The 24,351-nt window shown below is 45.4% G+C and overlaps 2 protein-coding genes across 2 annotated transcripts; one reads left to right on the top strand and one right to left on the bottom strand.

The window, feature by feature from the left end:
* The first annotated feature begins 13,915 nt into the window (after positions 1 to 13,915).
* On the top strand, positions 13,916 to 17,187 carry LOC128706702 (tyrosine kinase receptor Cad96Ca). The gene is made up of 4 exons (XM_053801643.1): positions 13,916 to 14,030; positions 14,987 to 16,424; positions 16,497 to 16,602; positions 16,681 to 17,187. Exons 1-4 carry the CDS (start codon positions 13,916 to 13,918, stop codon positions 17,185 to 17,187), a joined length of 2,166 nt encoding a protein of 721 aa, XP_053657618.1.
* Positions 17,188 to 18,361: 1,174 nt separating this feature from the next.
* On the bottom strand, positions 18,362 to 23,000 carry LOC128707155 (phosphatidylinositol phosphatase PTPRQ). Its single transcript, XM_053802102.1, has 6 exons — positions 21,312 to 23,000; positions 21,084 to 21,243; positions 20,305 to 21,006; positions 19,058 to 20,238; positions 18,640 to 18,985; positions 18,362 to 18,567 (listed from the first exon to the last, which is right to left on the bottom strand). Exons 1-6 carry the CDS (start codon positions 22,998 to 23,000, stop codon positions 18,362 to 18,364), a joined length of 4,284 nt encoding a protein of 1,427 aa, XP_053658077.1.
* Between the last annotated feature and the right edge of the window lie 1,351 nt (positions 23,001 to 24,351).

The following is a 24,351-nucleotide window of genomic DNA, read 5'->3' as shown; positions in this document are numbered from 1 at the left end:
GGTCCGGGCAGTGTAAGCCCGGCTCCATCCGAACTTCTTCCGAACGAACTTTTATGATCAATTGTCGCAGCGTGTCTCTTCACGGTGGGTTGGTATTCACTCTGGTTTCCAGCGAAACGATCCTGTGGCGAAAAGGGCGAGCATGGCTAGGAGACCCAAGAATGTAGAATTTATTCTCTATCACATTTGATTTGTGTCCCCTTTTTACCGGATGAAGTCGATAGGAAAAAGGAATAGAGGAAGGATGTGTTTCGCACGAACGGGCTGTACGTAGTGGACAGTTTATTTATGTTAGCCTTTTACACGGCGCTGGACAGAATGCTCCGGGACAATGTGCGCAAGATTTGAGGTGCAAAGCCAAAGTGCTGGGCGGTTCCGACTAGTGCCTTTTGGTCGAGAATTACTCGTCGATGACAAATATGCAGCACTGGTGATGGTTAGGTTGGGGCTCACGAAGGACAATGTCCCGATGTTGGAGGATAGTTTAGGCATTGTGTGGTATAAATCACAGCGTTTCCTCTCTTCGTGCTTTTATCAACCATTACCGATGCAAATGATTTATGCTTAAGTGGAATAAGACATCAGTATCGAGTGACTGAACGATTTAGAGCAAGAACCATTACTGTTGTATCAAGTTTAACTTGCAAGTAGTGCAATTTTTATGCTGATACTTAGTAGGATATTTACCTGATGACCTTCATTTCCACCCTAAGTTAAAAGGGAATAAATGTAAATGATTACCATCTGGAACAGGATGGTAAGATATAATTGACACCACGTGAAGGCTTATGTCAAGATCTAGGGTGTCTTACGCCCTTGACAGCCAAACTCCTCGTGAGGTCCATTCTCCGGTTGAAAGCGGTGAAGTTTGTTCTTCCTGACCTGTCTTAAGCATATTTAAATAATTTATAATTAATAATTTAATATTATTTGTTTTGCGAATTGATCTACACCAAATAAATAAATAAATATCATCGCGAGAACTAAATATATTGAATACATTTTACATAATGTGGTATATCGCTTAACCGGATACTTGAGACGCCCAACTCCAACTGTAACTCTGGAAGAAATCTATATTATCACCCATTCCATATCTCCGTCAATTATCGCGTCCTTCTCTCGTTTGTGCATACTTACAATCAATAACCGTCACTAGGAACGTGCTCGCGCAAAATTAACATAAAACAAACGGATGGTAGAACAAATTTAAAATCACTTAGGCGGCTAACTTGAAAAATAATTTGATCACCACCGATAGGCCCGGCAGGGCAAAAGATGTTGTTTGGTGCAGCTAGATATGTCCATCTCGTCGTTGGAACACATTCCTTCCACATCCTTCGGATCGGAATGGTTACGATCCTATCGTGCGCTGCTAGTTGGCGACTAGCAACGGCTAACGTTTTTATCGACACGATCGGGACCGACCGCCGTTCGGTAGCCGGTCTAGGAAGGGCGTGAAAACAGGCAGCTACTTCGAGCGCTAAAGCATCTCCTCGAGCCGATAGCGCAAACACAGACGAGATGAACGGCAGGGAAACCACCTCGCAGGAATTCATTAAGATTCTATCACAAATCTTTGCGCTCATCGCGAAATATTCCGGGGCCGATATTCCTTCGTTCTGGCTCGGCTGACGAGAGCGAATCTCCAGATCGTGCTTCTAATTTATGTTCTAAGCACCGACAACACAGAAAAAACATGTGTACGTCCGGTTTCGCACAGAAGCGGTTGCCCGATGCCGATCGGATAAGGATCCGCAGGATCTTTGTGCCGAAGCGTGAAACGTCGTATCGAATGTGAGAGGTTCAGCCTGCTGCTTCCTCTCCAGACGGTGGAGCGCTCGCCAAAAACCAAACCGTGGCCGAACGCGACGAGATGATTTATCGCTTGTAGATTACATTTTCAATCGGAGCAAGGGAACGAGTTAAGGACGATGGTGGGAAAAAATCAATTTATGATCGTACCGTCCCGGTGTAAGAGGGAAATAAAATTGAAATCTAATTACAGGTCGGCTTAGCGGTCGGTGGTCCTTTTGGGTCGTGTGATATCACGAGTTTGACCGTGATTTTATGAAGAGTTTGCGTGAGGTAAATTCGAATTATTATAGAAAAAAACATCACCACGATCACAACAAGCGTTTGCAAGCGAGTGGAGAAGAAGGAAGGTTTGAATGAATATTTATGACATTATTCAATCCAACTACAATAGCTTATTATTTATGCACGCTGTAGGGGAAAATAATGGAATGGATAATGATTAAAAAAACCTTCAATATAAACATAATGTTCTTAGCTCGATAATGTTTGGAGATCGAACTAGGTTTCTTCTTTAGTTCTAACATACAAATATAATTGGTTTAATATCTAGCATTGCTAATAGTAAAGTAACTCCTTTTAATGAGACCACAAGCATAAAATCGAAACGATCAGAACGGAAAGTAAGAGTAACGTAATGAAGAAAGGTAAACAGCGCAATACCGTGCATACCTCTGGCCCGGCAACGGAGGACACGTACAACCCAGATGAGTTATAGCGTTCAATTTATTTGTTTTTATCCACCCATTAACGAGCGCATAAAACATCCTTCCTTCACTCAGTGTCGCATTTTTGTCGTGCAGCGAAGAAAAAAAACCGGAAAAGCCCATCCTTGCATCCTTCCATTCCCCGTGCAGGCAATGGCAGCTTCATTTATCACACGTTTAATAAGAGGAACGCGAATGTTTTATCGTTTCGGTACCACCATCACCACCATCACCACAACCGCCACTTCAGCGGCAGCATCTTCATCTAAACATTCTCTTGTGCAAAAAAAAAAAACAACCAAACAGATGCTCTTCACCGAAACCGAGCGAAAAGCGTAAAATGCAATCGATGCACTTTTGTCTCTTCTTTCCGGTCTGCCTTTTTGTTGTTGTTGTTTTGTTTTGCACGAAGGGATGCGATCACAGACAACTGCTTGCAGACGCTACTGCCACACACTACTGCCAGACTACAATTAGAGATAAATTTATAATTATGTACGCTAGTCCCACGCAATCGGCAACGCGTCTCGATGCTGTTGTCGTCGTCGTTGCATCTTCGTTCTTTCCACTCTCGGGCGTGTGAGCCTTTTTCCTAGCAGCCCCTTCCAGGCTTGGCTTCGGTCTGGAAGGTGTTCTGTTTTCGGCCCGTACACTCCTTGAACACTCCTTTCGCTCTCACCAGTGCGGGATCCGAGATGCCTGATTTGTGATTCCAATGAGACTGAACTCCACCCTGGAACAGTTCTTTCCGTCAGCCGTGCGCAGTCGGACGGCGCGGGATAGGCAAATTGGTTTTGCAAACGGGGTCGAATAGAGAAATCGACTCGGATAAAGCGTTCTTGCTTTATCGCGAAACGTTTGACTAATTACGTGCTGATCGGTGACTAATTGCTTGGAAAGGTTCTCGCCGGCTAGAGAACGCAAACGATGACACATCAATGTGCCGCAAGAATGATGGAAGTTCATGAAGGAAAGAAACCGTCCGAACAGTGCCTACTATAGACAAGAGACTTAAACTTGCATTATATTTGTGATGAATGCAGTCATTTGTTGCTGAACTTCAACAAAAATCTAATTTTGTACTGTAAATTGCATAGTTTTAGGCGTAGAAATAAGGTTAAAATTGTAAAGCAAATGCACAAATAAGTTTCCTATGATTTGCTATGACTAATTTAAAATAAATGTTGCTGCCACAGTTATTAAGCCTGCTGTGTTAAGTCGTTTGTTCGTCATCCTTTTAGTAAAATTAGAGCTATTTTTAATCACAGAAGTTAAACAGAGCTTCACGCACTTCATTGAACAATTAGCTTATACGCGTAATAACTAGCACGCACTCACAAACAATTACGCTTGATTTCAAAATAATCAGTACCGATGGGCATTTTCACTCCGGTGTAAAATAATAATAAAAAAAAACAGCAAAACGCCTAAGATGTGGAATGATTTATAGTCCGGTCTCGGCTACTTGAGCCGTGGGTTAAAAAGTGCACTTCAAAGTCAAATGACCCCTTATACTACAGGGTGCCGTACTACTACGGGCGTATTATTTTCACGCTGCGGTCGTTACAACCATTTAAAAAGCGATTCCAGAACGGCAGGACAACGGCACCAGAAGTACACCTTGTTTTTTTTTTTTTGTTTTTGTTTCGTGTTCCACCTCATGTCTGCATTCCCGCACGCACAACCGTTTACCGTCCGGGAGTATTTATGTAATTTTCCCGCGCGATCCAAAAATAAAGACATCATGATGGAGGCTGCTGGTGGGCGGGTCCAATGGTGGGTTTTTGGGTGAAGTTTGTGAATTGTTTATCGTTCGCAAAACACCCTGTTTCGGTATGGAAGCGGGAAATTGGGAACGCCACCCAGGTCAGGGACCTCTCAAAACAGGCAAAAATAAAATCATTGTCACCAGCAAGGAAGATGCAAAAATGGAGGAACAAAAACACACATACACGAACGCGCCACACTGAACCGGTCTTTTGGGATGCGTTCGGTGAAAACGCGATAAACAGCATGTTAACAGTTTCGATAATAACAATAATAAATTGCGTTCGAAAGTGATTACTCACGATCGATGGGAGGAGTACGGTGGCGATTCGGTATTTTGAACGCTTCGGTTCCACTACGAACCAGACCTCCCGGGTGTTCGTGACGGATTCTGCTCCTTGCGAACATTAGGCACGCACGGGGCGAGGGTCCCGACGACACGCATCCCAAAGAATGCATTTGCATTTTGCTCCCTTTTTTATGCGCTATGTTTTAGCTGCCCACTTCACGCTCCTTGCTGTTAGTTTGTTCGATTCGGTGGCATCGATCATTGCCCTGGTCGCTCGCTGGGAGCGAACACAGCGAGATTCAATTATATTTAATTAAATTTCCTTCACACATCCTCCCCGAGCACGTGTTGGGTTCCATCCGTGAAAAACGCGGATCGGTCAGGTCTGGTTATCGGTAATCTCGCTTCTTGTAGAGTGCAACGTTTCGAAACCCGTTGATTGCATCTTCAGGATAAAATGTCTCGAGGGTATTTTAAGAAGAACATTTAACTGGTGCAGTTGCATGATATGATCTTGTAAAGAGTACCAAAAAAGGGCTCCGAATTGGGCTCATTTTTATCACATTTGCGATAATCACGCACCTGAGTCTGCATTGAATTAATTTATCAAATAAAACAAACGACTTCACTGCGCCGTAAAGCGACGAACCTTTTTAAAGAAGGTTTTTTTTTAATGCAACCAGTTGCACGTTGTGTTTGCCGTTTCGAACCTCGTGTAATGTAACTTCACAACGTTCAAACAGGAAAACAACGCCTCCATAACATTCAATCACATCACCTTTCCTTCGTTGGGCATACGGTTATCCATCCCTTTTGTTGGAAGGTTATCAAATCCCAGAACAAACCATGCGTCGCACGTTTGCGTAATTACAAACAAAACGGCCAAATGGCCCAGCCCACTGCGGGTATTGTGCAATGTTGGATCGTATAACTTTAACTTCGAGAGAGTAACAAAAAAAAAGGTACAACTCTAACCACCCGCCAAAACCCGCCCCGAAACGAATCCAAATCTATGCGCTCGATTTCCATGGTGCCATGTTGCAAACCGTGCTACCCGTTCTCGCACACATAAGCGTGCCCGTATCGAACCGATTAGGGATGAATCGTAACGTGCACACGCGGAAGCATCCATCCTAACCCACCGATCCGATCGACCGATCGACAACTCGATCGCTGCGAGCACCAAGCGGCAAACGCATGCAAATGTGTGCTTCAGCGTCGAATTACGGTAATGTTGCAGCCCAACACTCTGCCCTACTGCACCGTGCGGCCGTGATGGTGAAAATGGGCAGCAAACATTAGGAGAGAGAGTGAAAAAAAGCGGTACACATGAAAAAACAAAACACGGGTGGAAATGAGACTGGAAAATGGGCCCGTTTGTTGAGCGTGAAGGAATTTTCATGCCTTTTTACGGCCAGTTGGAAATGTGACGCGGTAAAACAGCATCGTGGTGAATATAGGAATGGTGAATTGGTGGAAAGGAAACGTGTACCAATATTGCATACCTTTGAGCGTTTAATTCATTCGTTGGTACAGGGTGCCTGTCCCACGGGAAATTTGATTGCGAAATTGGAAATTGCGACGGTTGAAAGAATAATTCATTTAACACATGAGTCATTTACATTTTAACAAATATAATATAAAAATTATTTGAGTTAAGATATTATCATACATAATAGGAAAGGAATCAAGAGTTTTGTCGTGAATGGGCGTTATGTTCCATAAATTGCTTCGTCAGTTATGAAAAATTTCTGAGGAAAATTCTACATTCATAAAATTAACACAATTGAAGTGAATTTGTTTGAATTGGAATCTCAACAAAAATGATCCCAAGGATTATTTATTTTAGTTCCTCATGCTTGACAACTTCACTCGCGTGATCGTTTACTGCATGCGTGTAAAGTGTTACACCTTACAGATCTAATAAGCGCAAGACCTCCACCAATAAATCAGCTGCCCTCGCGTGGAACTACAATGCAAACCCAGTTCCGTTATACATCGAGAAACATTATGAAATAGAGCTCCCTCCGTGTGCTATTTGCACACGAAGGAGAGCGTCTTAAAATAAACCCAGCGCACCAGCGAAACCGATCTACCCGGATCTACCAAGCCACCTTGGCCGGTAGGTAAAGTTCATCCATTAAAACATCCTCCACACCGGGCGTCCGGGTTGCAACGGTAGGGCTGTTGCAGTTTATGTAATCGTGTGGCGCTTGGGTTTAAAATCTGAGCCAAACCATTTCCACACCACACACAAACACACACACAGTTTCTTGCTGTTTCGTCTTCGCTTTGTCGTTTTCTCTCCGCGGCGTAATATGTCGTGCTGACGGACATCGTGGTGGTACCCCGACTGACGTCATTGTGACGTCGGGAGAAATTGGGACTTTTTTGCATAAAAATTAACCACATTAATACCGGCTTGACGCCTTCGCCAGTCGGTATGGGTTGCATAATGTGAAATTCCTTTACGCTTATCTTCTTAGTTTTGTGCAGCCGCATTTGGTACAAGTGAATATAGATCCGAATTATAATATGACATACGAAAGTGAAAGTACGGTTAACTAACATCGGATAGGAGAGATGATTAGTGTCATAGCACTAGTGTTAAATCTGTTTCTTATAAGTAGATAAGTATTTTTCAATCCATTTAAGATGGTTAATAAAACACTTGAAGCACATACACGCAATCGAAGCATTGTCTCTTCGCATTAATTCATTCCCCGGCGATGGTTGGCGACGGCAACGGACCTACTTTCCAAATAAAATAAAAAAAGCTCATACAATACCGGAAAAGGGAAGTAACAGACGTGTACGTGAAACAATGAACTTCTTCCTCTGGCAGACATTAGTAAAAGGGTAACCGTTTAAGACAAAAACTCAAACTTAGAAACATATAACAAACAAGGAAATGTAAATTGTGTATGAAGATAATTTTTTTTAATGCAGTCAACCTTATTATAAAAAGTTCAAACTGTTAAATTTTCATGAAAAGTAAGATAATCCATTCCAATCCGTTCCAATGCCAATTCCAATGTTCAATGTGCATATAATATGTGTTTAATTTAATCAGTTTGTTAGAGTAATTCTTTCACATTGCAAAACATTTATTAGCCAATTGTTTAAAATTAACTTAACTTTTCTTCTTATTCTTAATTTCTTAATTCTTAACGATGAAATAGTAACCAACATCATGAGCATATTAACAATTGGTCCTCTGATGGTTGCTTCAATGTTTCGACTTTAACACCGAAAAAACACAATAGCGAATTCACGATGTCACACACGAATATAAAAGCGTTCATGCTTGCTCTAATTGGACTGGACTGTAATATAAAATAATACAAGAAATAAACTATTGCTTAGCTTAGAATTATGCGAGCTGTAAAGGTTCTTAAAGCATGAACAATCGATATGACACAGTGATCTACACTATTCTTCGATACCTTTACTAAATATAGGTGAAATATATAAACTGAAACTATAAATTGTTTGCTTTGTTTTTAACACATAAAACGACTCCTGTAACACAAAAAGGCACTATTATTCTATAATGGGATGTGCTGATTTTCACAACTACTCCAATGCTAATTTGAAGATAGTGAACCAACTAATGGAGATTTCGCACACCGGGAAACCAAACCCCAACGAGACATTGATCTTAAAGCTAGTAGCTCTAGTAAGAGCCATTACGGTTCCGCTAAAAGAACGGTAACAGTCTACCTTGCGACGTGTTAATTTCTCCACCCCCAAAAGAAAACAGGGGATGGAAAAACTTGCAGAAGTACATTCACCGACAGTGAGCAAATGAAATTCTATTAACGGTAGAAGATTTTATTGGCTTTACATTATCATACTGTTGCAGGTGTTTGTGTGGTACGTTTTGTTTCTCATTGTCATTACTCCATCCGTTCGTGTGCGCTAAACCCCGGAGGTCACGGAGGTACGAGTTCACCCGTGGAAACTAAACCAAAAGCCAAATCGGTCGTGTGCGTGTCTCGCTGCTAGTGTACCGTCACACATCGCCACGATGGATTGGCGTGCGGCGATGCACAACAATGAGCCACAACCACGGCACATTCCCCCTTCAATGGAACATGGTTTTGGAAATCCCACGTAGAGCAAACGCTTGCAGGCAAACCGGGCTGCTTTATGTTGTTATTATTATTTTACTCGGAACGCACACACCGTTACCGGATGGCCGTCGGTTCGCGAACCGACCAATCTTCCCTTTCCTTCTTGCGTTTGGGGAGCCTGTGCCAACGCACACACACGCGTACGCTTCGGTAAGCTGTTTCCAACACGGTTCAGGCCAGATTCAAATCGGTTTTCCTGCAGCACATCCCGGACGACCTTGAGAGCTGATTGGTTCTGAACGTTCCGTTCGCTGAGATGACTGGAGATCATTTTGGGCTCACAGGGCGGCCTACAGCAAAGCTGTGCCCATCAAAACAAAAAACATCAACGAGCGTGTAGGGCGGGAACCGGGCGGGAATGTAGCGTGTCGAGGGGTAAATTCGGGGTGAGACATCAGGTTTTTGAACGTAAGCCGGATTTGTATCCGGTATGTAGAGAATTAATTAATACTTCAGTTCAATGGATTTAATAAACTGGGGTAGGGCTAAAGATTTGTCAATTAATTGCTAAAAAATAATTTAATAATAATAAAAATAATATAATAATATTGATCAATGTAATTAACAAAACTGTGATTTACGATTTCAACTGAAGTGATTTACGAAGGCATAGCATTTCATCACTCCATGCAAATAATACCACGGCAGATGAATCATTCCGCCACACCAAAAACGCGGTTGCTATTATGAAAGCCACCGTATCTCGTGGAACTGAATGTTCGTAGCCATACGCGGGAGTTGCCCAATCGAACCGGGATCATCGTCGGTTGTTTAGCGCGGAGGAAATAAAAACGAAAGCAAAAGCAACTGACCCCGCGGGACGGTGCATGTGACCAGCTGAGATGAATGCCACTGATCTTATCCCCATCCGCCCGGCTGGGAGAGATGGGGCGGCCAGCATGCGGAGAAGCTGTTCTCGGATGTTTGGAGCCTTTCAACTTTCGATTTGTTCGACCGGGAAGACAGCAACATACGCGCTTTTTTTTCTCCCGTTTCTGTTCACCAATATTCGCTTCGAGGGTAGTAAGCTGTAAGGGGATGCTGTAGTGTGTGTGTGTACTACCCACTGTGGGAGCAAAAGTGTTGTTTGTGTGTGTGCGTAAGCGAGTGTTTACATTCGTTTGCCGCAGGCCGAACGACGGGAGAATCAGTGTAGGAAGCGAGCAGAATGAGTGAAATTACAATTTACACGATCGTTTACTAGCTTTTAAATTAGTTGAAGTTGATATAAAATACACAGTCACTCTCGAAATAAATACAAGTTAGTAAATTGTAACCTATAGACCGAAAACATCCCACCCTACGCATATTCTCACACTCCCCAGCGAGAGAGACCGAGAGAGCTACGAAAATATAAGGGTTGATTGCACACACACACCGCTGTAATGTGGCGATCGTCGCGATCGCTTCTCGATCGCGCAGCGCACGCAACTACACAGCACGGTTTCATTTCCAAGTTGGCAGCTTCCCGCGACGGGCTACGCCGTTTTCAACCGGGTTCGTGGCTTTTTTGTCTTTCGTTTTTTGCTTACCCGCATGCGACACCCCATACCATACGGAATAGCAACCTCCCCCCCTCCTCTCGTCGAGTGTCAGGTGCGTTTCGTTAAACGTGGTTAGCTCTATTACGCACCCAGCCCACGGTGGTTAGTGTTGGGCACGTGCAAAGGGTGGATGTGAGATGTTAAGAACGTTGGTTGGGGTGCTGAGTGAATGTGTGTGATTGGGAATGGGAAGCGAGGCGTAGATCTTATCATCAGCTTCTATCTAGCTGCGCAAAACAATAGTGAGAGCCGTTCAATGTGGAGCTTGCTCTAGTGATTTGTTCTGATATGCAGTGCATAAAAGGTGGAAGATAATTTCCCATCGAAAGCATCATTTTCCCAAATTGAAGATGAAAAGGCAAACGGGAAAATGTGGTGTGAAAATTCGACAACAACAAAAAATCATTAAGGGTGCAAATCATTGTGAAAATCGATCGATCTCTATAACGCTCGACGTCACGGCCATCGTGATGGGATTGTAAATTTTAGCAATATAAAAACAACACTCACACACACTCACACACACTCACGCTACGGAAGTGACAGCGCGAAAGAAAGAAATCCATGTTGCGGAATAGGAAAGTTGCGTCTGAGTGATCGCGAATGGATCGCGTGTGAGTGAAAGAAGCAGAAGAAAAAAAAAGATGGTCGTAAAAGTCCCAAGCGGGAGAAGAAAACAAACGCCATGCTAGTAGAGAGTGTGCAACCGAGAGAGGTGTACTAAAGAAAGGAAATGGCAGAAAAAACAAAACATAACAAAAAAGCAGCGGTAAAGTGAAGAAGGAAAAAAGAGAAATCGGTAACGGTGAAATGTTGTGTTTGTTGGTGACGGAACTCGGCATCGTGAAAACAAAAGGAAGGGGTTTTATGCGAGTGGAATGTGCAACTGCGTCTTCCCATTACTGCTTTTCCCACCCGCCCTACACCCCAAAACCCAACTCGGATGCACCTTTCATCGACTCGCGTGGCAAGCAAATTTTGCGCCCCAGACAGATCGGTCTTTCACCGGGGCTTTTATTATCCGTCGCTCTGCATCCCCTACGGTTGGGGTCGTTTTTCCTTTGAAGAAATCGGCTCAAAGGAGGGAAGTGAGCGTGAACAAACGGATGAAGGAAAATCATCGCCAAAAAGGAAACAAGAAAACAAGCAACGTATCACACCGAATGGCCATTTGGCAGCATGTGGGATGGAGAGATGATTGGAAAGGTGTGGGATATGCACAAGGACCTCATCGCCTCAGGGTCAGTGAAAGAGAAAACTCCCTGACCGCTGTTGCCATTTGGGGATGGACGGCTTTATTTTTTTTTTTTTGCGAAGCTGGTAACCATCGACACGTCTCCAGCAATTGAATTGTTTTCCATTGTTCGCTTAGTTTTGGTTTTAAATATCGCTTTGGCAGCGAACAAAACCGCTCCTCACATTTAACAGTGCATTACTGCTACATCTCTTTCATTGCTGGCCTCTTTTCTTCCGGTGGGTATACATGTGCATGAAGAAAATATAGATTTTCAATTAGCAAACGAACGAACGAAAAGAAACTGTACCGGCCGGGAAACGGAGTGAAAAGCGGAATCAGTGCACAACGGAGTGTCCGTGAAAGCATAAACACACCTATTGGTGGAACGATTTTGGAAGAAAGGAATCCGCACTTTGCCACACGGCAGTGGTGATTGGTTCGAACGTTCGGAACATAATCGGTTTACGCGAGACTTATCATTTGATTTACTTTCGAAAACGTTCGTACGATGCGTAAAACGGTAAAAGAAAATTTTGAACTATCGGACGTGTGCTAATCAGGCAAGGGAACAGCGTTTTTTTTATGCTGGAGGCCCATAAAGAAGATCTTACTAGTCTGTTTTAATGAATTTGATTTGATTGATGGTTCATATTCCGTCAGTTCACTCTATTGCGGAAAGGCCGCAGGTCAACTAGCTTACGATCATTCATCACGTAGAAGTAGGTTAGGAGTAGTTTTCTTGTGAACCAATTAATGCTTAACTCCCAGCATCAGCCTGCCGGTGGATCAACACTTCTGGAAGATCCAAGCGGACTTTTTCCTATGAGCAAGGAAACAAACAGGGTCCCTGTAAAATGCTTGGATTATTTGAAGATTTTTTTCATTTGTACACTTGCAAGCTCGAGGCCTCCTGTGATCGAATATCACGCCGCCATTGATTACGCTTCTGACATTGTGATAGTCTTGAAGCTCTTGAAAGGCGTTATGAACTGAATCTCCCATTGTCAATCCCATAATACCACAAACTCGTCGATTTTTGCCAAAAAGCGTAACTTACTAATCCTTCGCTCTTGGACTGCTACAGGAGTCCTCTAAACCGCTCACAGTCGAGCGCCTTCGCCTACCAATGCATTATTCTGGCTTTCTGGTGGAGACATCAACGCCATCCCTCCATCTTAAAAAAAGGGCAAGGGCTAGTGTCATTCTCATGACGTGACCAACCCATCTGAGTCTGGCCAGTCTAATCCGCTGTACAGCAGTAAGTTCGCCGTACAGCTCATAGAGCTTGTCATTGTAGCGGCTTCTGTCCTTCCACGGGGCCAAAGATCCTTCTGTGCATTTTCCATCTTTCAATCAACGTCCAGATCTTAAATGTTAAACTTATAAGATTAGATATAGACGGTGGATATAGAGAGATTTCTTCTAATTAATTCAAGATTCAGGGGCGGCTGATGGTGTATTGGTAGCGGCGCCGGTCTTCACACGATAGGACCGGTCCAAAATCCCATCCGGACCAATCCCCCGTAGCAAGGATTGACTATCGGGCTACGTGGTAAAATTAAGTATAGTAAGCCAGAAATGGACAGGCAAGACCTCGTAAAAGGTCGTTACGCCAAGAAGATAGAGTGATTTTTTTTTTGACTGTCAAAAATATCGTTGATTATATAGGTCTCTTCAAAATCTTCCTTTCTATTTGTATGTGGAGTACCAAAGCACGTCAGTTTAGCAACAAAGTTGTAAGTTCGTCGGCTTCTTACGCTGTTCTCTCTTTTTCTTTAGTACACCAACAAGCAACAGACGGTCAACCATCATTTTCACGCCGACAATTGTGACAAAATGTGACACTATCGAAGATGAGTTAAAGTGATGTAAGTGATGCGCAAAACCGATCGGCTCAGACGTGTGAATTTGATATACGCAATCGGTATATAAACGCTGCGTGGTTGTGTGGGCGCTTCAATGCCAAAAACCTCGCCAAAGGTTTTTGTGCGAAAATGTCGCCAGGTTCGACCAACGACTATGTAACCGAAAGTGAAACCGGACGGCAGAAAATAATCGGCGCTGTGACAAGTTTCGAGATAGTTACGTAAAGCGTGAATGTGCGAACAAGGAACGAACGGAACCAACCGAACATATACACACACACACACAAACGCGCGCGCCATTCCTAGTTCCTTTCCTCTGCCCTTTTTTTCGGGAGGCGTGAAAGTGCCAGTGAGAGAGAAGAAAAAGGAAGAAACAGTGACGGTAAAAAAAAAAACCGGCGACGATTCGAACTCGATCGAAACGGTCGCCGTGCGTGGCAGACTTAGGGAGAGAATATTTCATCACGCACACCGCTAAATGACTGCGTGACTGACACTAGCCGGGAACCATCAGGACAAGGTGTTCCTACTGGAGCAGCATCGGAGAGCTTCAGAATGATGGCGTCAAAAGGCGCCAACAAACGCATGACGTCAACCGGTCCGATCTACGTTCGCCATTGTTGGATGGTGTTTGCATGGATGACGATCGTGCTACAGTATCCCGGTGCAGGTAAGATCATCTTTACCCAGAGGTAACATTTAGTTGTAGTTAGTAAGCGAAACAATCCGACCACCGCTGATGCAGGGCTGGAAGATTGATCGCAAAGGTGATCGCTATCGCAGCATGAGCCGATGTACGGCATACGGCCAGCGAGATACAACGCGGCGGATAGAAAGCGAGTGGCGACCGTTGCCCAGATGCTTCGTTCGGTGCACGTTCAGCTAAAATGAAAGTGGTCTTCCCTGGTGCGCACCAAGCACCACACACTGAAAGCCGGTCCAACCGGTTTTCGCACCGGATAACCGCGATACCGTCTGAATGCGGTCGGACGTAGACGTCGATCGGCAGACAACAAAATATTTTGTTTATGTCCGAGTCCTTCAACCGCACGGAACGCTCCTTGTCAGTCAGCTTGGACCACCGGGGCACGGTGGTGTTGGAGGCCTTCATGTTCATTAACCGCTCGCGGTGGAGCGATCATCCTCGCATTCGCACTGGAATGAACGCGACATGGCATGGTGCTACCTCATCGGAAGCACTGGGTAAGCTATAATTTTCAGCTCATTCCATGGCCCTGACACTTGCCGATTGTTATGGCGGGTCGTTTGGTCGTACCCACCCACCGGTGGCACGAGCAGCATCCAATCGAACGTCCTTCGGACGTATATTGAGTGATAGGAAGTTGAAAATTGAAAATTATTCAACATCTCGAGCTTGTTCTTGGTGTGTGCGGTTGCTGTTGATACGGGGGAACACTTTATTCACTGGGGAGGTTATCTGTCAATCGCCCAGTCCTTACCCACAAGACCTTGGCTGTAGATTTATTCATCAGCCAGGCAATGACGTTCATACTTGTTCGGTAAGCAACGTGGTAGCTTCATTATCTGATATCTTTATGCCCCAAGAGGTTGCAGCGTGGCATTTGCAGAATTATTCATTTCGTTTCCCATGTTCTGCTCTTGCAGATGCACAAGAACTCAACACACCGCCGGTCATTGTGGTCGATCGGCACTGGCGGATACCGGAAAACACGACCGTTGGCACGCTGATAACGCGCGTGAACGCGGAGGACAACGACGACGATAAGCTCGAGTTTGGACTGGATGCGCTGGTCGCCGGTCAGGAGCAACCGTTCGCGATCGACCCAAACACTGGGTACGTGTACCTGAACAGCAGCGTTGAAGGGCGAGCCGGGCAGAACTTTTTCGTCTACGTCACCGTCAGCGATGGAAGCGTCACGTCGAAGAACGAGATTTACGTTAACATTCTTAGCAAAAATGCGACGGGTGTGTACAAATCGCACCCGTCCCAGTTTACGCCCAGCATCGATAACATTCGACAAATATTACCCGCGGGTATCAATCTGCCTGGGATTAGTTCGCGGCCTCAGCTCCCACTACCGCCACTGCCGCCACAGTTCACCAGGAAACCGCCGACCGATAGTGAAGATGCAGCTGGTGTCGTGACACCCGTGCCTACCAAGCAGACCAAAACCTATCCAGATCGGCCGATCGGTGTAGCGAACGGGTCGCTCGAATCGTCACCGCCAACGCATCCCGGTGACACTAACAACGCTTCGAGCGGAACAGTATTGTCGCCCATTCGGAACAACACTACTGCCGGGTATCCAACGATTACCGTGCCTACGGGCACCAGCAGCACAACAGCAGCGCCTACACCGACAGTGACCGCTGCGACGGTTCCGGTGCACGCGCATCCACACGAGGAAACAAACACCGTGAAAATACTGCTCCCGGTGATCATATCCGTAGCGATCATTTTCGTCACCGCCGGGCTGATCGCGATCTGCTTCTTCCGCAAGTATCTGTGCGCGCTCAGCAAAACGCTTAAAAAGAAGAACAAAATTGATAAAGCCAAAAAGTCAAACCAAAGCAACGTCAGTAGTAACATCACCTCCACCGCCGAGGATAGCCGTAATTCGATTGGGTTGAGCCACTGGACTGGACCGATGGCGTTCAGCAACCGGTATACCTCACCGTGGGAGCGGGACGCCAATGGGCATCTGCAGGCCACCTCCCAGCTGTCGGAGGAATCGAACGGTTCGATCGCGAAGGACCGGTGGGAGTTTCCGCGCCACCGGCTGAAGGTGTTCAACATACTGGGGGAGGGTGCATTCGGGCAGGTTTGGCGCTGTGAAGCGACCGATATCGATGGTCACGAAGGTGTGTCGGTGACCGCGGTGAAGACGCTGAAGGAGAACGCTAGCGAGGCGGAACGAAGCGATCTGCTGTCCGAGCTGCAGGTGTTGAAATCACTCGAACCACACATTAACGTGGTCCGGCTTCTTGGCTGCTGTACGGAGAAGGATCCAATCTTCGTCATACTGGAATACGTTAACATGGGCAAGCTGCAAACGTTCCTGAGGAACTCGCGTGTAGAGAAGTACGCGACTGCAACGGCCAGCTTTTGTACAGGACATTGTAATTCACACTGTTGTACGCTCTCCTTTTTCAGACATTACGGAAATACTCACGGCAAATCAAAGATCCTTACGTCCGGCGATCTCACATCGTTCATGTACCAAGTGGCACGAGGCATGGACTTCCTCACCTCACGTGGGGTAAGTAAACGCCTCGTAGAAACCCGCTCTGTTGAGGTCTCTTGATGACTATTCTTCTTTTCTTTTCATCTCCCGTAGATCATACACCGTGATCTGGCTGCCCGGAACATTCTCATTACCGAGGATCATACGTGCAAGGTGGCTGACTTTGGCTTTGCACGAGATATTGTCACATCGAAGGTGTACGAAAGGAAGAGCGAAGGTCGGTTACCTATCCGCTGGATGGCTACGGAGTCGCTGTACGACAATATCTTCACCGTCAAGTCCGACATCTGGAGCTTCGGCATCTTGATGTGGGAGATCGTCACGCTAGGGTCCACGCCCTATCCGGGAATAGCGGCGGCGGACGTGATGCGCAAGGTGCGCGATGGATACCGGCTCGAGAAGCCGGAACACTGCCGCCGCGAGCTGTACAACATCATGTTCTACTGCTGGGCGCACGATCCAAACGAGCGGCCCGGTTTCCCGGAGGTGGTCGACATGCTCGACCGATTGCTCCAAACCGAGACGGACTACATCGAGCTGGAGCGGTTTCCCGATCACAACTACTATAATATGCTCAATATGAGCGGAGAGAAGCTGTGAGTGAGGGGCGAGATCGCCCGAACGAAATGCACGCACCTTCTCACGCTCGGTTACATACTCAAATACTTCAAATACGAAGAACGCCAAACGCACCGACTCACGCACGTCCTTGCGTTCGCTCAGGTCAAACAAGGCATCGCATTCGTTTGTGATAAGAATGGTGTCTTTTCTTTGACCCTCGCTCACCCCGCACAAGATCGTTGGAACTTATTTATGGCGTGGGTCGCAGTGTCTCTTAGCAGTAACCGGAGAAGATATAGAACGAACAAACAGTCCCGCTTCTAGTTTGTAGCAATTAAGACTTACCCTAACCTGATTTTAAGCATTATTTCTACGTGTACATACTGAATGTAGATTCGAGGGTCTACCCGTTTCCTTCATTTTGTTCTGTTTCGTTCAGAATAAACGCGCGCATCCTGATACGAGTTTTTGTTGTAAGCATTTAAGCAGCTTAATAAAAAAAAAACGCAATTATGCTAGTGTATCGTGACACGCGAGAGTTGTAGTAACCCGAGCATGAAATTCGAAATGATACCTCCAGTTTTCGCGTCTTGTTTCGAATGTGAGGTCTGTAGCCCATCAACGCTTCCTGGAGTTGCAATACGAATAAGTATGATCTTTAAGTATACGTTTACAATATGAAATTTGTGTGTTCTTTCTAATAGAATGATGTGTGTTTACAAGCATTTTTTGCAAAAATAGATAGTAAACAGATACATTTTCGTATACAATTCGCAAGTCCAACACTATACCCCAAGGGATGAGTCATTTGTTTACATTAAAAGACAAACTTTCATTATTAATCATACGACCACAAACATTTAATTCTTTCGAATGCAGATAGGGGCTTATCTTTGTCTAACAGCATTCATCATTGAAACATATGACTCATCATTACCTTTTCAACATTTTTTCCAGCAGATGAGTTTATATATTCTTAACGAAAAATTGCCCTTAAACCTTCTGGAAAGACATCAACGTTTTCTATGAACTATAAATGCGTTACACTATCCTGAGCATAATAAATTAACCTTCAACTAACACACAGATTACACAGATCGACATTTCGAATTAAAAAGCAACAGAATATCAAAACAAAATTGCAGTCCCATTGTTTGCAGTACTGGGTCCCGCATGAACATAAGTGTTCGTTCCAGTTCCACGTGTGCTGGACTTATTTTTCACTTTCAATTTCGCTCGGAGCAAAGCTGTTCGCGCTCCCTATCCCAGCGTTGACGGACTTTGGAAACTTGATGTTAAACAATGGCTTTCCTCCGCTACCTACGGCGACCCGTAACTGCTCCACGTCCAGAATCACATCAGGATACGGTTTGTCTTTATCATCGCGTCGGATGACCTCAACGTTGCTTGTCTTTGGTTCTGAAACAAAAGGGGAAAGCAAATTGTTGAATTTATTCTTTCCCAATAAATGAAGCGAAGCGAAGGTATTACTTTTACGATTATTCTTGGATACATATTCCAGGCAGCATTGGTAAAGGAACGCGTACTGATCGAGCGTTTGCACCATCTTCACACGCTGGCGGCGTAATCGCTTCACCGTATCGTACACGTTGATTTTCTTCTCCTGCTGCATCCGTTGCAGAATGATGTCCAGCGCAATGAAGGTACCGGTACGGCCGACACCCGCGCTACAGTGTATCACCAGCGGTATGGCGTAGCTCTTCCGCTCAGCGCGCACTATTTTGGAGAACTTGATCAGATCCGCCGTACTGGCGGGACAGCTGTGATCCGGCCATTCCAGAAAGTGGTAATGAAACACAGCCTTTGTCAGATTTCCCTGCAATGAAATGTGTGCAATGTGTTTGGTACTAATTTATCTTTCAACCGCGCAAAGCTGCTGCTGCCATACCTTCGAAACTAGAAACAGACGCTTGTAGTACAAGGATAGGTTCAGTTCCTGCGTGCACTTCACCCGTATGTCGCCAAAGTCGACGGACTGATTGAAACGTGGAAAGTATTGGCAACACTTGTTCTTATCGTGATCGATCGGTTGCGTGAGCATAACGATCGATTCGATCTCGTACTGCAACACCATACGCCAGAAATCGTTGCACGTTTCCTGCTTGGGACCCTGCGTTGCAATGTATTCTCGCTGGTATTTGTATCCCTCGATGAACGATGCATTGATGTAATCGTTAACACCATTTTCGATATCCTCATCGTCGTCGTTGCTGTCCAGCAGCACGCGGTTCGAGTCGAACGGCAAGATATTGATGTAACGATTCTTGCGCTCGTTTTCCCGCGCACTCTGAAAGCTAACCGTCTCCTGGAGGGCGAAGTCGGAGAAGTAGTTGATCGCTTGGAACTCTTTCGAAACCTTTTCACGGTTCGATTGGAACAGCTCGTCGCACTGGGCTGGGAAATTCTTCAGCGGAATGTCGGACGGTTCCTCCGTCGGTGCGCGTCCCGTTTGCTGAGCCGGTAGCAGCAACCGTTGCTTACGCCACACAATCACTAGCCCCAAGATAAACGCCAACAGCAGACAGCCGAAGACAGCGCTCACGATGAGGCCTACCTTTATCAACGAATCCGTGCGGAACACCTGCATTTCTGAATCGGTGTAACCGCTGCGGGAGAATATTCGCACGATGAGCGCATACTCCGTGCCTGGTTTGAGCGGCCCGTTGCAATAGTCCTGAACATTGTCCTTTCCCCACCCCTGGCAACTATCCTTGCCTACGACGTACTCTATACCTCCGCTCCGTCTTTCCTCGCGCACCGAACGGCCCGTCATCGGATTCCAAAACTTTGGTGTCGTCTGGTACTGTTCCACACACCGCATATTGGTGGCCCGGTACCAATCCGGTACCTCGGGCCATTGGGGCTCTTCGGAGTTGTCGATGAAGGCGGTACGGGGCACTGGATCCTGCTGACACAGCCGTTCCGATATCAACAGTGCCATATAGCGTACACTGCCAAAGTCTGACGTTAGCGTCATGTTGCCCAGCACTATGCGGGCCGTGTTGGTGGGATTGGGCGCTTCGAAAACATCCACATTGAACCATTCCTCCGTGTGATCGATCGTCGGAACTGAAAGTAACAAATCATATTAAACTGTCTGCCATGACACGTTTTAAAGCACCACATCACACATACTTCCTGCCGGAGAATAGAACTGTAACTGCACGCCTGGGCTGAGCTCACCCACGTTCGCTACTTCCACCCTCATCGACACAGTGTAGTTGTATTCGGGCTTCAGGCGACTTTCCACGTAGCTGTAGGTATCATTTATCACGTCTTCTTCACCAATGCCAACCTCCCAATCTATAGAATGCGGTGGATCTTGCTCGCGAGTACCATCCATCTGGGCAACAAATCGTGTAAGCCTTCCGTGTAAACCACAAGGAAGACTCCAGGAAAACAACACCGATGATTTGTAAGGTTGATCTAGCTCCGGACCTTCGATTTTATCGATTTGGAAGCTCTCGGTTGTGTTGGAAACATCAGGCAGCGTGACTACTTCTTTCGGCTCCGTATACGGACCCAATCCGGCACCCGTAGCGGCCGCCACCTGTACCGTGTACAGCGTGTAGGGATTCAACGTCGCAACTACGTGCTGAAATTCAAATCCATCCCAGCTGCGTGCCTCATCGGGATTCACTTCGTCGCGCAGGTCCACCGTTTCGTTGAACTCTTCCAACGGTGTACACTGCTTGGGTAGTATGTACATCGGCTCGATCATGCGGACATGTATCCGATAGCGTACAACCACTCCATTCTTCACGGTAGGGGCTTTCCAATTGATTTCTATGGAACGATTCTGTCCAACTAGCTCCAACAAACTTGGACTATCGGGCACTGGAAAGAAGCAAACCATCAAATATTACATTACACTGCCATACCGGTGCACGCATGGAGATGTGGAAGATCTTTACCATCTTCTGCCGTTCTGAACTCTAATGACGATGTTGGATCGCTCCAGCCCGCTATGTTCTGAATCCGAGCGTTGCACGTATATACCGAGAACGGAACCAAAGGCTCCACTATGCCTTCAAAACTGGTATTGGAGTTTGGGATGACGAATTCCTTTACAATCTACAATTAACAGAATGAATTGCTATATACAGGAGACAACAAGAGTGCTGCGTTGCGTTGCTTCTTACCTGTGAGTTGGGAACAGGCTCGTTCTCTACCATCATGGTACAATTATACTGTACACTGATCAACAGACAGTTGTTATTGTTCTCGCTAAGCAGCATCGTTGAAAGCTCCAGACTGCGGGAGCTTGTTACTATTGCGCGGATTGGTTCCACATGATAGGAGAAGATCGTTCGTTCCTTTGTCCTCACCGAACCAATCTCGTTCAGACCGTCATTCTTGCTGATGGAGATCGGTATAACTTGCACCGTGTACAACATGCAAGCGATCACCTCGCCGAATATAACATGCTGTTCGCTGGTGGTGTTCGAGAACACTTCCACGGCTTGGCCGGTTTCGGGTGCATTGTACCATGCCGATATGCGGTACGACTCCACACAAAAACTCCCATTGGTCGGAGGTTTCCATTTGACGGACAGTGATCGCGGTTCTACTTCGTTCAATTCCAGCTCGGTCACCTCGGACAGCTGCTGGAGTTCACGCACCGTTGCGGTAATACTTTCCGGCTCTCCTTTATCGTTGGAATGATCGATTGCGTGTACCGTGAACTGGTACGTGGCACATGACTCCAGATCCGTTACATTGTACGTCGTGTTCGATGCATCAATGAACCGACTTTCGGATGACCATGTGATTTGGTACTCCTTAACGCAATGCGAACCAACCTTTGGAGGTCGCCATGTCAACAAGATGCTTCTGTCAATATCCGTGTTTGCACGAAGATCTCGTACCGGTCCGATCGTTTGTGGCCTGATGGTTACATCGCCAGAAGTAGAGATTGATCGCACAGGACAATTGGACGGAAAGCCAGAAACCTTTGGCGAAACAGGTGTGGCTGCAAGGAATCGGATTGCCGATGGCCTCTTAGCCAATGAAGCACGATTATTGACCGGCACACAAGAGACAGGAGTCGATTTCTTACATACAGCATTGAAGGTGCCTGGATTATTCCAGGTCTCATTTTCTCCCATCAGTATACTGAAGTCAAAGCTGCACTGCGATGAGCTTGCGGATTTACGTGCATCATATACACATATATCGATATATTTTTGTATCGTTTCTCCATTTTGATATATCACCTTGATTTCAATGCGATATGGTTGTTGTAATGTGAAACCATCTAGTGTAACGTAAGGATTCCTCGTACTTAGGGGTTTACCAGACAGAACTACTTCATATCGATCGACACAATCCTCGCCTTCTACTAGCCATGTTAGGTTGTATGACTTACGTTCACTTGCAATTTCCAAAACTTTTAATTGGTCTGTTTTAAAACTTGGTTTCCACTGTCCACACGCGCAATTGGATTTTTGCAAGTCTGTTCGACATACTTCTACCACGTCAATATTACACTTATCGTGCGCCGGGAGTGCGATATCCTTAAACAGTGTATAGTTGCCCGATACTGCGTTGTAGGGTTTCATGTAATGGACAACAACCTCGTAGACCACGTCGATATTGTTTTCTTCTCTCCATTCTTCAACGTTTACTATCCATTTTGAAACGGTAATATTCAATGCTGCTGGTTGGCAACTGTTCATAGCAGCATATTCTTTCTCGATGTTCCTCCATTGAAGCGATTGTTCGTTCTGTAAGGCACTCTTATTTATATGGTCGATTTCTTGGGCGTTTCCTCGTTGTGACGTCCATCCACTACCGAGCAACAAAGCCAGAAGCACAGTCACGTACAGCATTACTGTTTCTCATCACTATTCGGTTTACAGGCACAAAATTGATTTATTCTATCAATTTATTTATTGATTACATGCAAGAAACCTTTATCATTCGTCGTTGGTGTGCATATGCTATTTACATTTTGTATTGCGGATCCAGTCATACACGGCTGTGGGAAAAGAAAATAAAGATAATAACGAACTCGTCATAAGTAAGTGCGAGTTCTAAGCTCACATCCCTAAGCAAGTTAAGCTTCCTTTGTGACACATAGAGAATACACAATCCCGATTAATGGCTACTTCATTGGTCTAGAGCGTTCAAAAAAAACAACTCACTTTTCAATGAATATTGTCCCACCCTCACGTACATTATCACGACACCCAACTGCATATGTTGTATTGGTCACAAGTCTACTATCATGAACAGACGGACATACTTCCTCCCATCTCGCCGCTGCATGTAGGGGCGGATCTATCTGAAATAATAGCTGAGATTTGTAACCTTTTGCACAATCGAAGGCGCCTAAGTGGCACGGCTTCGAACGCACAGGTTGAGTTGGTGTAACTCGCAAAAAGAACCTAGCAATAAAATTCCCTCCAATTAATCCATCATTCATCGGCGACGTTATCGGACAGTTGTAACAATTCAATAGGATCTCCTTGTGTTCGGGGACCTTTCATTGCCGCTTATCGATTAGATTCAAAAACACAGCGACTGGCGTAGTGGACCCACATAACTAAATGACTGTTGTAACATTGTTTTTTTTTATATTCGAAAGCTTCACCATAACGGCAACAAAAACACAGATGCTAATTTTACACTATTGGCAGTACGGTCTCATTGCCTACGTCACACGTATTGTCCACACCTTCGGATGTTCCGGTTGTACGTTCGATTACATTCGCGAACTGGAAAAGACTGTCGTCGAAGTGGTTCTTCGATCGGTTTGTGAGCCATCTCGTCGTAAGCAATTTTTATCGGAACTCACGAACACGTTGTTAATATGCGTACTATTTAGGGCCATACGTTTACGAATGGCCGGTATAGTACCTATTGATAACAATTTGATTTCTACCTATACATCACCTTGCCAATCGACCATAACGGACCAATATGCATGCAGAGATTAGATAAGATATCATTCGCCGTTATTTTCCGAAAGAATTCAAGGGGAAGGGAACCCGATGTTTCGTTAACCTACAAAGTACGTGGGAATGTCGCTGGGAATTCATGCTATAGAATTGAACTCCTACAATATTTCAAAGGAAACCACTAAAATAACTCACAATTCGTAAATGCTTCGATCGTGGTACGTGTAATGCGTCCTCAACTATCTACCCTGACAGTCTTATCATCATCGCGACGAACACA

This window comes from Anopheles marshallii, chromosome 2, assembly GCF_943734725.1.
Source record: "Anopheles marshallii chromosome 2, idAnoMarsDA_429_01, whole genome shotgun sequence".
Lineage (NCBI taxonomy): Eukaryota > Metazoa > Arthropoda > Insecta > Diptera > Culicidae > Anopheles > Anopheles marshallii.
This window is presented reverse-complemented; position numbering and strand designations above follow the sequence as displayed.

Coding starts and splice junctions, on each gene's coding strand:
- LOC128706702 (XM_053801643.1), top strand. CDS start 13,916: ATGATGGCGTCAAAAGGCGCCAACAAACGCATGACGTCAACCGGTCCG. Junction 14,031..14,986: donor GCTACAGTATCCCGGTGCAG/GTAAGATCATCT, acceptor CTGCTCTTGCAG/ATGCACAAGAACTCAACACA. Junction 16,603..16,680: donor ACTTCCTCACCTCACGTGGG/GTAAGTAAACGC, acceptor CATCTCCCGTAG/ATCATACACCGTGATCTGGC.
- LOC128707155 (XM_053802102.1), bottom strand. CDS start 23,000: ATGCTGTACGTGACTGTGCTTCTGGCTTTGTTGCTCGGTAGTGGATGG. Junction 21,007..21,083: donor GTTCAGAACGGCAGAAGATG/GTAAAGATCTTC, acceptor GCTTCTTTCCAG/TGCCCGATAGTCCAAGTTTG. Junction 20,239..20,304: donor GTTCTATTCTCCGGCAGGAA/GTATGTGTGATG, acceptor TGTTACTTTCAG/TTCCGACGATCGATCACACG.